This window comes from Eptatretus burgeri, chromosome 3, assembly GCF_056783735.1.
Source record: "Eptatretus burgeri isolate ZD-2024b chromosome 3, Ebu_testis_v1, whole genome shotgun sequence".
Classification (NCBI taxonomy): domain Eukaryota; kingdom Metazoa; phylum Chordata; class Myxini; order Myxiniformes; family Myxinidae; genus Eptatretus; species Eptatretus burgeri.
Window position 1 is genome coordinate 142,682,045 of NC_140963.1, and position 14,557 is coordinate 142,696,601.

At 42.8% G+C, this 14,557-nt stretch overlaps 1 protein-coding gene and 2 long non-coding RNA genes across 3 annotated transcripts in view; 1 reads left to right on the forward strand and 2 right to left on the reverse strand.

The window, feature by feature from the left end:
• Nucleotides 1-699, reverse strand: part of LOC147031186 (uncharacterized) — a 7,031-nt gene extending 6,332 nt beyond the window's left edge. The window contains exon 1 of the long non-coding RNA XR_015056721.1: nucleotides 441-699. This is a non-coding gene — a long non-coding RNA (uncharacterized LOC147031186). The remainder of the gene's footprint in view (nucleotides 1-440) is intronic.
• A 47-nt stretch (nucleotides 700-746) lies between these two features.
• On the forward strand, nucleotides 747-1,796 carry LOC147031187 (homeobox protein Hox-A4-like). The gene is made up of 2 exons (XM_085876003.1): nucleotides 747-1,167; nucleotides 1,509-1,796. Exons 1-2 carry the CDS (start codon nucleotides 747-749, stop codon nucleotides 1,778-1,780), a joined length of 693 nt encoding a protein of 230 aa, XP_085732129.1. The 3' UTR covers nucleotides 1,781-1,796.
• Nucleotides 1,797-10,840: 9,044 nt separating this feature from the next.
• LOC147031188 (uncharacterized) overlaps nucleotides 10,841-14,557 on the reverse strand; it is a 109,551-nt gene continuing 105,834 nt past the window's right edge. Inside the window, exon 4 of the long non-coding RNA XR_015056720.1 lies at nucleotides 10,841-11,083. This is a non-coding gene — a long non-coding RNA (uncharacterized LOC147031188). The remainder of the gene's footprint in view (nucleotides 11,084-14,557) is intronic.

The window sequence follows — 14,557 nt, forward strand, 5'->3', positions numbered from 1 at the left end:
CGTTGGAACTTTACCTTCAATGACAACTTTGACCCTTTCATAACTCCTTTACAGATTTTTGAGGCCAACCTTTAACTCTGCTTGTAAAACGTAAAAAAACATTTTAAGTGTTTTTAAATACATGAATAAACTAACGACTCAAATTAAAGTTTGTCCATTTATCGGGGTTATGAAATACATTCCTTGTAATTTCTAAAGAGTTTTTTTAATGTCCCACTCTTTCCAATCAATGATCTAAATGTAACGCGCTACCTTCTGTACATTTATGTATATATTTATATATATATATATATATATATATATATATATATATATATATATATATATATATATACATACACAGACAGACACACACACACACACACACATACACACACACACACACACACACACACACACGTTTGAAATTCTCCCAAAGTCCCTGTTGTTCGGTACTATACCTGATCTGTGCATATTCCAACACGATGTACAACTCAAAAGTACGGAAGCTGCATATCACAGTCTGTTGTTTTCATGTCGGGCACCGTTACAAGTTCGAATCCAGCATGCTCGTACTGCTGTTACATGCAGTTTCGGTACATTTGTCATCCTTTCCTGCCTCGTCTCGAGCCAAATCACGCCGCACGATTGGTCCTGTCGAGCCACGTGACCAGTCAACTTTGCACTTTTGCCCGTGTAGAGGAGGGCTTTGCTAGCAGAAAACGACAAACGCGAGAAAAATTAGTATTTTCCCGCTTCTGAAATTTATGGCCATGAGTTCCTTCTTGATGAACTCGAACTACGTGGATCCTAAGTTTCCTCCATGCGAAGAGTATTCGCAGAACAGCTACATCCCCGAGCAGAGCCCCGAATATTATGGGGGCCAGCAAGGCGCTTCTGTCGGGTTCCCGCCCCACCAGCCCATGTTCGAGACCGGCCACGAGTTCCGTGATGGGCCTGGATACAGCTGCGAGCGACTGCAGTGCCGGAGCGGCCCGAGCCTTGAGCGGGGGCCGGTCGAGCCTCGTGGTCCGTTCGCGAACGGGCCGATCGCCATCAAGGATGCACGTGGCGGCACCGACTCGGTGGTGTCTGGGTGTGCTCAGAGCGAGACCATCCCGAACGGTGAAGGGGTGTCCAAGCAACCGGTCATCTACCCGTGGATGAAAAGGATCCATATTAGTACAGGTAGGTTAAGCTGTATTTACTACCGCTCGAGCTAGGCGGCGTGTCCGCTCGTAAAGAAAGGCGGGCGGGCCCCATCAAAGGGCCGTTCGGCAGATTTATGTCGGGCCTGTGTGGTGGCCGGATAATTACACCCGCCATAAATTTTTATTGCGGACCAATTGCGTTACCGGCCATGTGGCATTTGCAATTCGACCCATTGATGTTGCCCCGAATCGACAAGTTGCCTTTTAAGTCGTGCCACGGCAGCTGCCGCTTGTAAAATATTCGGCGGGAAGTGCGGCCGATCGGGGTCCGGATTCAGGCCGACGGGGCTCACTCCCTGCGTGTTTATGCCTCCGTAGTGAATCCCAATTTCAACGGCGGGGAGTTAAAGCGCTCCCGCACGGCCTACACGAGGCAGCAGGTGCTGGAGCTCGAGAAGGAGTTCCACTTCAACCGCTACCTGACCCGACGGCGGCGCATCGAGATCGCGCACGTGCTCTGTCTCACCGAGAGGCAGATCAAGATCTGGTTCCAGAACCGCAGGATGAAGTGGAAAAAGGACCACAAACTGCCCAACACCAAGGTCAAACTCAGCGCCTCGTCTGCTTCGGCCTCGCAGGGTGCCGCCTGAGGCAGCGCACCCTTTGGACTGTAACATACGCACGAGTCCGTGCATGAGCCCGAATCTCCAGCGGTTCGCATCGCAATGGGTACGAGTACCTCCCACATTCGTGTTGAACTCCTGGATCACGTCGCCCACGTTTTGGGGTGTTCATGTCGCGTCGGCGGGGTGGTCGACCGGTACGGAGAGCCGCGCCATGCGCTGCCATTTGTGTTCACGGTTGGAGTCGTGTTGTTGTTGTTGTTGTTGTTGTTGCACACTGGTGGTGATACTGTACTTGGTGATGCGTCGTGCATGCTCTTGTCTCCTTGTTTATCGACGTTTAGGAGCGATATCGTCGTTAGGTGTTCGATGCCTGTTAACGCCCAATCACACGGCTTGCTATTATGTGTGTGTTTCATTGTTCGACATTTCCATGTAAATAAATCTACTTTTTTTTAAACTCTTATCCTCTACGAGGCATCATGTAAATTATAATGTTCGTGTAACTTATTTTATATCCGTTGGGTTTATATTTGTTGTATTTCCAGTGGATGGGAGAGTTCAACTGTTTGGGTCGTTTGTGAGGATCCGGGATCATGGAATAGGAATGTCATTTCGTGGTTCGTCTGTCCAACCTGTCGCTCGAGTGTGTGACTGAGTGAGTGTAAGTGTAATAAATATATATATATATATATATATATATATATATATATATATATATTTGTGTGTGTGTGTGTATATATGTATACATATATATTTATATATATATAATATATAATGTTTGTGTGTACACGTGCGTACACCTTGTGTGTGTGTGTGATCATTGGGTAAAGCTGTGATGTTGTGCACACGTGATCATGGGAATAAACCGATTTCAACCTTTTTGCCTTGTTGGTATCATTTTGCAAAACCGGGTTCGCAATGTCTTGGGTCAAGACCTGTCTTGGTGTGAGGCACCCCCAGCACAAGACGACGAAACTTCGCGTCACCCTCATCGAGTGAGTCGTCGTGTGATCAATAAGTTCATGCCCTGTGTGTAAATATACCTCCATAATGCACATAACATCGAGGGAACGGAAAAATTTTGATTTGTTGAACCTTTGTAAAAACAACGTTAAACTTTCATTTTAAACGACCCTCCATTTTTTATTTCTACTTGCTCATTAAATGCGCCACAATGTACACAACGCGCGTGCTCCTTCGTATTTATAAGGTACGTACACATACTGATGCACTATATAATTACCGACGATCCTTTACATGATTGTTTTGACCGATAAATGTCGAATCAGTTACAGTTTTGATGAAATATTTTGTGTTATAATTTTATAATTTAAATATTTATCCGTTTGTGTTGGAGGCACAAAGCATCTGATGAAATGAGGAACCTTTCCGACCTCTGGATTGTGTGCATTGAATGCTAAATACGAGCGTTTAATGACCTGTCAATATCATTTTACACATTCTCTCACTCCTTTATATACTTTCATATTTTTCACAATTATTTCATTCCCATAATAAGTCTCCACGCGAGCCACAAATCTTACAAAATGATTTCCGGCAATAACACACGAAGGTAACCAAACGCGCTCACCTGGCTCCGAGTCCACGACTCCAGCTACCTGGTGACCTGCAGCCCTGATTATTATTAATAAACTACCTCTTGTATATAATTCAATTCCATCCGAAGGTATCGATCATGTGTTTAATGAACAGAAATCACGGAACGTGCGGAAAGGTTATTAATCCGTGCCATTTGTAACGAGTTTTTCATGTCATTCTCACCGACTAAAGTACCTGTAATGTAATGTCCAGGTAAATAGCCCAAAAGGTATGTGACGTTTTGCAAATGTTGAGATGACTACGTGCCAGAGAGAGAGAACTGAACATCAGGCTCATCGCTCTTTCTCGACAGACATTTCTGCAAGGTTTTCCTTCGTGTCCACTACGTTACGGACATTTGGTTGAGGCCATGTACAAAGAATTTGTAAGGGTGCATTCATTGCGTCGGACGCAAAATTAATTACGAACAAACATGTCGGACAGCGAATTGTCCACCTTGGCCACGGAAGCCTCGCAGTGTCCACGTCCAGACTCACCAATTCTAAAGAGTATTTTCCTCGGTACACATCGTCTATCACAAAGCCTTTCGTCTTCCAATGTACATATAACTCTCTACGTGTTGTACATATTTATAATGTTAGTGCCACCCCTGGTTTGACGTTCCTATCGCCAGACTGGCCTAGACAAGGGACAGGGGTCATCCGTTGGCCAGCCTTTGTCCTTTTCTCATGGCAACAGCAAGGCGTGGCCGTTGGGTCCCCGTCGGTTCCGACGGGTCTCTGCGAAGTGCACGGCGTGAGCGGACCTCAGAAAATCTCTGCGGTGAAAGTCCACCGTTCGCCCGGTCCTCCTTTGTCGGCCATTAGGGTGTCATTGCGAGGCCGGGTGGGGAGAGCGGTCTCTCGCCGCCCTTATCGCCGTCTCTGCAGAGCTGTCCGGATGATAGAGAACGCGCCGGAGCATGCACCGGGGTCATGCAGGGGACACGTTTTCTGTTCGATTGGACGCACTTATGGCACGGAAGGCTGACCTGCAGAACCCTTGACCTCACCCAGTGGCGCGACCGGCTCGGGCGGTACTTTGGGGCCAGACACTGAACCGAAGAAAGCAAAATGGCGGAGATACATGCCATTATGTACACCTACTGTACAACGAATACAGCAGCATCACGCCAAGCCTTCTCTGCATCACACATTATGTGCCAATCACGTGTATCTTCGCCATCGTTTGGTACTTACCGATAATAATGCTAACTTGGCAAATAGTAATCATGAACACCTCACCGAGTCAGTCATTCCTACCTGTAAAAACACAATCATATAATTATAAACACATCACGGTGTGATATTTAAAAATATAACTCGGTAATTCTGGTACTAATCATGAAACACATTTCAGTGAGTAATATCTTGAACTAACTAAACAGGTAGAAGTCATTTTTTTTAAAAAGCATGCAATCTCACTGTCAGCGATTTTTAACGACAACGAAGTACGTACACAAGTCAGTGCACGATTCGTAAACCGAGGAAAGGAAGAAAGTGATGCTTAAACACAGCCAGTGATACTTACCTAAACAGGGAGCATTCCGATAAAGTACATCAGCCAGTGATACTTACCTAAACAGGGAGCATTCCGATAAAGTACATCAGCCAGTGATACTTACCTAAACAGGGAGCATTCCTACAAAGTACATCAGCCAGTGATACTTACCGAAACAGGGAGCATTCCTATAAAGTACATCAGCCAGTGATACTTACCGAAACAGGGAGCATTCCGATAAAGTACATCAGCCAGTGATACTTACCTAAACAGGGAGCATTCCGATAAAGTACATCAGCCAGTGATACTTACCTAAACAGGGAGCATTCCTATAAAGTACATCAGCCAGTGATACTTACCGAAACAGGGAGCATTCCTATAAAGTACATCAGCCAGTGATACTTACCGAAACAGGGAGCATTCCGATAAAGTACATCAGCCAGTGATACTTACCTAAACAGGGAGCATTCCTATAAAGTACATCAGCCAGTGATACTTACCTAAACAGGGAGCATTCCCACAAAGTACATCAGCCAGTGATACTTACCTAAACAGGGAGCATTCCTATAAAGTACATCAGCCAGTGATACTTACCGAAACAGGGAGCATTCCAACAAAGTACATCAGCCAGTGATACTTACCTAAACAGGGAGCATTCCTATAAAGTACATCAGCCAGTGATACTTACCTAAACAGGGAGCATTCCTATAAAGTACATCAGCCAGTGATACTTACCTAAACAGGGAGCATTCCAATAAAGTACATCAGCCAGTGATACTTACCTAAACAGGAAGCATTCCAACAAAGTACATCAGCCAGTGATACTTACCGAAACAGGGAGCATTCCAATAAAGTACATCAGCCAGTGATACTTACCTAAACAGGGAGCATTCCAATAAAGTACATCAGCCAGTGATACTTACCTAAACAGGGAGCATTCCAACAAAGTACATCAGCCAGTGATACTTACCTAAACAGGAAGCATTCCAACAAAGTACATCAGCCAGTGATACTTACCTAAACAGGGAGCATTCCGATAAAGTACATCAGCCAGTGATACTTTCCTAAACAGGGAGCATTCCAATAAAGTACATCAGCCAGTGATACTTACCTAAACAGGGAGCATTCCAATAAAGTACATCAGCCAGTGATACTTTCCCAAACAGGGAGCATTCCAACAAAGTACATCAGCCAGTGATACTTTCCTAAACAGGGAGCATTCCAACAAAGTACATCAGCCAGTGATACTTTCCTAAACAGGGAGCATTCCAATAAAGTACATCAGCCAGTGATACTTACCTAAACAGGGAGCATTCCAATAAAGTACATCAGCCAGTGATACTTACCTAAACAGGGAGCATTCCGATAAAGTACATCAGCCAGTGATACTTACCTAAACAGGGAGCATTCCAACAAAGTACATCAGCCAGTGATACTTACCTAAACAGGGAGCATTCCGATAAAGTACATCAGCCAGTGATACTTTCCTAAACAGGGAGCATTCCAATAAAGTACATCAGCCAGTGATACTTACCTAAACAGGGAGCATTCCAATAAAGTACATCAGCCAGTGATACTTTCCCAAACAGGGAGCATTCCAACAAAGTACATCAGCCAGTGATACTTTCCTAAACAGGGAGCATTCCAACAAAGTACATCAGCCAGTGATACTTTCCTAAACAGGGAGCATTCCAATAAAGTACATCAGCCAGTGATACTTACCTAAACAGGGAGCATTCCAATAAAGTACATCAGCCAGTGATACTTACCTAAACAGGGAGCATTCCGATAAAGTACATCAGCCAGTGATACTTACCTAAACAGGGAGCATTCCTACAAAGTACATCAGCCAGTGATACTTATCTAAACAGGGAGCATTCCAATAAAGTACATCAGCCAGTGATACTTACCTAAACAGGGAGCATTCCGATAAAGTACATCAGCCAGTGATACTTACCTAAACAGGGAGCATTCCGATAAAGTACATCAGCCAGTGATACTTACCTAAACAGGGAGCATTCCTACAAAGTACATCAGCCAGTGATACTTATCTAAACAGGGAGCATTCCAATAAAGTACATCAGCTAGTGATACTTTCCTAAACAGGGAGCATTCCAATAAAGTACATCAGCCAGTGATACTTATCTAAACAGGGAGCATTCCAATAAAGTACATCAGCCAGTGATACTTACCTAAACAGGGAGCATTCCGATAAAGTACATCAGCCAGTGATACTTATCTAAACAGGGAGCATTCCTATAAAGTACATCAGCCAGTGATACTTACCTAAACAGGGAGCATTCCTACAAAGTACATCAGCCAGTGATACTTACCTAAACAGGGAGCATTCCAACAAAGTACATCAGCCAGTGATACTTATCTAAACAGGGAGCATTCCAATAAAGTACATCAGCCAGTGATACTTTCCTAAACAGGGAGCATTCCAATAAAGTACATCAGCCAGTGATACTTATCTAAACAGGGAGCATTCCAATAAAGTACATCAGCCAGTGATACTTACCTAAACAGGGAGCATTCCAATAAAGTACATCAGCCAGTGATACTTATCTAAACAGGGAGCATTCCAATAAAGTACATCAGCCAGTGATACTTTCCTAAACAGGGAGCATTCCAATAAAGTACATCAGCCAGTGATACTTACCTAAACAGGGAGCATTCCAATAAAGTACATCAGCCAGTGATACTTTCCTAAACAGGGAGCATTCCAACAAAGTACATCAGCCAGTGATACTTTCCTAAACAGGGAGCATTCCGATAAAGTACATCAGCCAGTGATACTTACCTAAACAGGGAGCATTCCTATAAAGTACATCAGCCAGTGATACTTACCTAAACAGGGAGCATTCCTACAAAGTACATCAGCCAGTGATACTTACCTAAACAGGGAGCATTCCAACAAAGTACATCAGCCAGTGATACTTATCTAAACAGGGAGCATTCCAATAAAGTACATCAGCCAGTGATACTTTCCTAAACAGGGAGCATTCCAATAAAGTACATCAGCCAGTGATACTTATCTAAACAGGGAGCATTCCAATAAAGTACATCAGCCAGTGATACTTACCTAAACAGGGAGCATTCCAATAAAGTACATCAGCCAGTGATACTTATCTAAACAGGGAGCATTCCAATAAAGTACATCAGCCAGTGATACTTTCCTAAACAGGGAGCATTCCAATAAAGTACATCAGCCAGTGATACTTACCTAAACAGGGAGCATTCCAACAAAGTACATCAGCCGGTGATACTTACCTAAACAGGGAGCATTCCAATAAAGTACATCAGCCAGTGATACTTACCTAAACAGGAAGCATTCCAACAAAGTACATCAGCCAGTGATACTTACCTAAACAGGGAGCATTCCGATAAAGTACATCAGCCAGTGATACTTACCTAAACAGGGAGCATTCCAACAAAGTACATCAGCCAGTGATACTTACCTAAACAGGGAGCATTCCAACAAAGTACATCAGCCAGTGATACTTACCTAAACAGGAAGCATTCCAACAAAGTACATCAGCCAGTGATACTTTCCTAAACAGGGAGCATTCCAATAAAGTACATCAGCCAGTGATACTTACCGAAACAGGAAGCATTCCAACAAAGTACATCAGCCAGTGATACTTATCTAAACAGGGAGCATTCCAATAAAGTACATCAGCCAGTGATACTTACCGAAACAGGGAGCATTCCAATAAAGTACATCAGCCAGTGATACTTACCTAAACAGGAAGCATTCCAACAAAGTACATCAGCCAGTGATACTTACCTAAACAGGGAGCATTCCAACAAAGTACATCAGCCAGTGATACTTACCTAAACAGGGAGCATTCCAATAAAGTACATCAGCCAGTGATACTTACCTAAACAGGGAGCATTCCAACAAAGTACATCAGCCAGTGATACTTACCTAAACAGGGAGCATTCCAACAAAGTACATCAGCCAGTGATACCGAAACAGGGAGCATTCCGATAAAGTACATCAGTCAGTGATACTTTCCTAAACAGGGAGCATTCCAATAGTACATCAGCCAGTGATACTTACCTAAACAGGGAGCATTCCCACAAAGTACATCAGCCAGTGATACTTACCTAAACAGGAAGCATTCCAACAAAGTACATCAGCCAGTGATACTTACCTAAACAGGGAGCATTCCTATAAAGTACATCAGCCAGTGATACTTACCGAAACAGGGAGCATTCCTATAAAGTACATCAGCCAGTGATACTTACCGAAACAGGGAGCATTCCTATAAAGTACATCAGCCAGTGATACTTACCTAAACAGGAAGCATTCCAACAAAGTACATCAGCCAGTGATACTTACCGAAACAGGGAGCATTCCAATAAAGTACATCAGCCAGTGATACTTACCTAAACAGGGAGCATTCCAATAAAGTACATCAGCCAGTGATACTTACCTAAACAGGGAGCATTCCAACAAAGTACATCAGCCAGTGATACTTACCTAAACAGGAAGCATTCCAACAAAGTACATCAGCCAGTGATACTTACCTAAACAGGGAGCATTCCGATAAAGTACATCAGCCAGTGATACTTTCCTAAACAGGGAGCATTCCAATAAAGTACATCAGCCAGTGATACTTACCTAAACAGGGAGCATTCCAATAAAGTACATCAGCCAGTGATACTTTCCCAAACAGGGAGCATTCCAACAAAGTACATCAGCCAGTGATACTTTCCTAAACAGGGAGCATTCCAACAAAGTACATCAGCCAGTGATACTTTCCTAAACAGGGAGCATTCCAATAAAGTACATCAGCCAGTGATACTTACCTAAACAGGGAGCATTCCAATAAAGTACATCAGCCAGTGATACTTACCTAAACAGGGAGCATTCCGATAAAGTACATCAGCCAGTGATACTTACCTAAACAGGGAGCATTCCAACAAAGTACATCAGCCAGTGATACTTACCTAAACAGGGAGCATTCCGATAAAGTACATCAGCCAGTGATACTTTCCTAAACAGGGAGCATTCCAATAAAGTACATCAGCCAGTGATACTTACCTAAACAGGGAGCATTCCAATAAAGTACATCAGCCAGTGATACTTTCCCAAACAGGGAGCATTCCAACAAAGTACATCAGCCAGTGATACTTTCCTAAACAGGGAGCATTCCAACAAAGTACATCAGCCAGTGATACTTTCCTAAACAGGGAGCATTCCAATAAAGTACATCAGCCAGTGATACTTACCTAAACAGGGAGCATTCCAATAAAGTACATCAGCCAGTGATACTTACCTAAACAGGGAGCATTCCGATAAAGTACATCAGCCAGTGATACTTACCTAAACAGGGAGCATTCCTACAAAGTACATCAGCCAGTGATACTTATCTAAACAGGGAGCATTCCAATAAAGTACATCAGCCAGTGATACTTACCTAAACAGGGAGCATTCCGATAAAGTACATCAGCCAGTGATACTTACCTAAACAGGGAGCATTCCGATAAAGTACATCAGCCAGTGATACTTACCTAAACAGGGAGCATTCCTACAAAGTACATCAGCCAGTGATACTTATCTAAACAGGGAGCATTCCAATAAAGTACATCAGCTAGTGATACTTTCCTAAACAGGGAGCATTCCAATAAAGTACATCAGCCAGTGATACTTATCTAAACAGGGAGCATTCCAATAAAGTACATCAGCCAGTGATACTTACCTAAACAGGGAGCATTCCGATAAAGTACATCAGCCAGTGATACTTATCTAAACAGGGAGCATTCCTATAAAGTACATCAGCCAGTGATACTTACCTAAACAGGGAGCATTCCTACAAAGTACATCAGCCAGTGATACTTACCTAAACAGGGAGCATTCCAACAAAGTACATCAGCCAGTGATACTTATCTAAACAGGGAGCATTCCAATAAAGTACATCAGCCAGTGATACTTTCCTAAACAGGGAGCATTCCAATAAAGTACATCAGCCAGTGATACTTATCTAAACAGGGAGCATTCCAATAAAGTACATCAGCCAGTGATACTTACCTAAACAGGGAGCATTCCAATAAAGTACATCAGCCAGTGATACTTATCTAAACAGGGAGCATTCCAATAAAGTACATCAGCCAGTGATACTTTCCTAAACAGGGAGCATTCCAATAAAGTACATCAGCCAGTGATACTTTCCTAAACAGGGAGCATTCCAATAAAGTACATCAGCCAGTGATACTTTCCTAAACAGGGAGCATTCCGATAAAGTACATCAGCCAGTGAATACTTACCTCAAACTACATAAGCAGGAATGAATAATTGAAACACACATCTTTTTTGGTGTTTCTTCGACTATTGTGAGTCTCATTATTAGAAGTTTTCAACAACTCAGATACTTACTTAAAACGACCCAAGCACAGAGGAATCATTAAAATCACCCTGACTTGAACAAAGAAGGTAGTAATTATTAAAAATCACTTCGATGTAAGATTCTGCAATGAGTGGAGCGAGTAGTGGTCTTTACCAAACAACTCACCAAGTCTTCCCAATGTACAACTAGCATGGGTCGGAGCGTCCGTATTACAGAGCATTGTTTTAGCCTTTGATGTATTTTTAGACGAGTAAATCTCAGTATAGCTAGTACTTGCAAACAGATAACTCACCACCTCTACTTCAACAAAGAACTACTTCAGTTACAGTGTCATATAACAACCTTGTCACGTCCGACTTACCGAGGGCAGTACTCATCTCACAGGGCATTAATTAGTTCAGCCTTTGGTGCTTATGATAAAATTTAAACTCAGCATATTACACACACACACACACACACACACACACACATATACACACACACACGATATACAACATACACACACACACACACACACACGATATACAACACACATATATACAACACACATACAGACATACAGACATACACACACACCGAATATACAACATACATACATACATACACATACACATACATATATACACATACATACATACAACACACACACACACACACCGGATATACAACACACACACACTGGATATACAACACACACACACACACACAAACACACACACACACACACACACACTGGATATACAACATACACACACCGGATATACAACACACACACACACCGGATATACAACACACATACATACACACACACTCACACACACACCGGATATACAACACACACACACACCGGATATACAACACACACACACACACACTGGATATACAACACACACACACACACACACACACACACACTGGATATACAACACACACACACACACACACACACACACACACCGGATATACAACACACATACATACATACATACATACATACATACACACACACACCGGATATACAACACACATACACACACACACACACACACACACCGGATATACATCATACACACACACACACACACACACACCGGATATACATCATACACACACACACACACACACACACACACACACACACACACACACACACACACACACACACACACACACACACACACACACACACACACACCGGATATACAACATATTTAGTTTTTTTACCCCTGCCACTGAAGGTGAAGGAGGCTATGTTTTCACCCCTCTCTGTCTGTCTGTTTGTCTGACTGTGTGCAGGAAATCTCAAAAAGTTGTGGACGGATTCGGATGAAACCTGGTGGACAAGTTGGGTGTGTGACACAAGGACGAATTGATTCGATTCCGGTGAAGATTCAAATCCAGATCTGGATACGAGAGTTATTTAATTTTTAAAGTGATTCTTCACCATTGAGGGATTGGGCCAAAAACGATATCGTGGTGTAAATCATGATATTTCAAACATGTATTGGGCCCGATATGTTCTCATGAATCAGACATTACGTGGCGGAGGTATGCGCTCTACCGAGTGTCCTTCTAGTGTTACATATATCTCAGTCAAAGTGGCGAGTGGTTTAATGAAAGCAGATTGCACAAAAAGGTGAAGTAACGGATGTCGTTTAAAAAAAATATAGTTTCTATGCAACATGTTTATGGTAATTATACAATCATGACACGGCCACACAGATCACCGGCTAAATTTCCTGAAAATGGTGCTTCCTTTCCTGATGCAGAACCGAGAACAAGCGGGCTTTCATGACGTGAACACATATGTCACCAGTTCTGGTGAAAAATAAAATAAAATCGGAAAGGCAATAATACACCGCCTCTCACATAATTAATTTCAATGAAGCCTTGAATAAATAACTTTAAACGTATAGCACAAACATGGGGACAACAAAAAAGGAATGAGAATGATTTTGGCCTCAAGAAAAAAGAGCTTTCTCAGTTTGTCAGGTGCACAGTTTTCTGGGCAGCATGAAGGGAGATGGCACGGAGAAAATAGAAGTTTTTTTTTTTTTTAACAGTTTTATCGCATTGGACAGGACTGAGGGGTTGGCCTCCATCGTCTAACTCGTTCAGGGGTGCAGGGTTCTGTGCACAGGTTGACAACAGCCATCATGAAAGCCACTGCTTGAAGCTCAACAGCAAACCACCATCCCATTCCTTCAGGCTCAATCAAGCCCTCTCTGGTTCCTGAACTCTGTCTCCTGGCTTCTCGATCACACATTTGGCTCCTCCTCTACAACTTCTCCCTGCTCCCTTGCGCACACTCTCAGGATCTTCCCTGAGCGAGGACCCTACCAGCAATAGCTATTGGGACGACCCCAGGCTGCTGTCCACATCCATGTATATCCTGAAAATGGAATCTCCTTCATGCTCAGTCCACGCTTATATCGGGTCAATCAATGAATCTCTTCTATTGCACTTTTCATTTCGAAGCAAGATTTCAAAACACTTTCCAAGGAAAGAAGAGTTTTAACTCATTTGGAGGGTCAAACTTGTGTCGCACTCTCCATCCATGTGGTTTCACCTTGTGTTCTCTCCATCAAGTGGAACACTGTATCAAACTTATTGTCTACCTTTTCTTGCCTGAAAAATGTTGCGCATAATCCTTCTTGCATGCATCGTCATCCATGACGCAGTGGCAAATAATATATCAGGAGTGATGAGGGCAACAGGACTTTCTATTCTTTCTTCTTTATTTTACATTCTTTCTTGCTGTCTTGCTCCTGCGGTTTTCGTTGTGGAATTTATTATAAAAGGGCTGTCAGCCTTTGAAGTTACTGCTTATTTTGACAGCTCTTGTGTACGATTATGAACTGGTTAATCATGCACATGTTCACGCTCAACTCTGTTTTAATCGTACAGATAATAAACTGACGAAAATAAGATGAAACTCCAGTTGACATTTCTACATTCACACCACAAGCCAGTCACCCATGCCCGCACAGGATTCTAAACGAGCTAGGCATGGAGGCGGAAAAAATGCAAATGGCATCTTCTGTCATCGAAGCGGAAATCTGGGAGCAATTATTCATATTTATTGCCGCATCTCATGCAATGTAAATGCTCTAATGGCGGCGAGGTGCTCCATTTCAAACTGTTTGTTTGAGATATATATATATATATATATATATATATATATATATATATATATATATATATATATATATATATATATATTGTTACGGCCACGGGTACCGAGTGTATTATGAGGGGGTTTAATCCCCGTTTGTTCTCGGAAGAGCCGGACCTGGGGCCACCGCTCACGATTAACTTTGTGGTGCGGTGGGTTGTTTTAGAACCA

What these genes read in the sequence shown, in the direction of transcription:
- LOC147031187 (XM_085876003.1), top strand. Translation starts at nt 747, where the DNA reads ATGGCCATGAGTTCCTTCTTGATGAACTCGAACTACGTGGATCCTAAG. An exon ending in AAGGATCCATATTAGTACAG is followed by an intron (nt 1,168 to 1,508) that starts GTAGGTTAAGCT and finishes ATGCCTCCGTAG; the next exon opens with TGAATCCCAATTTCAACGGC.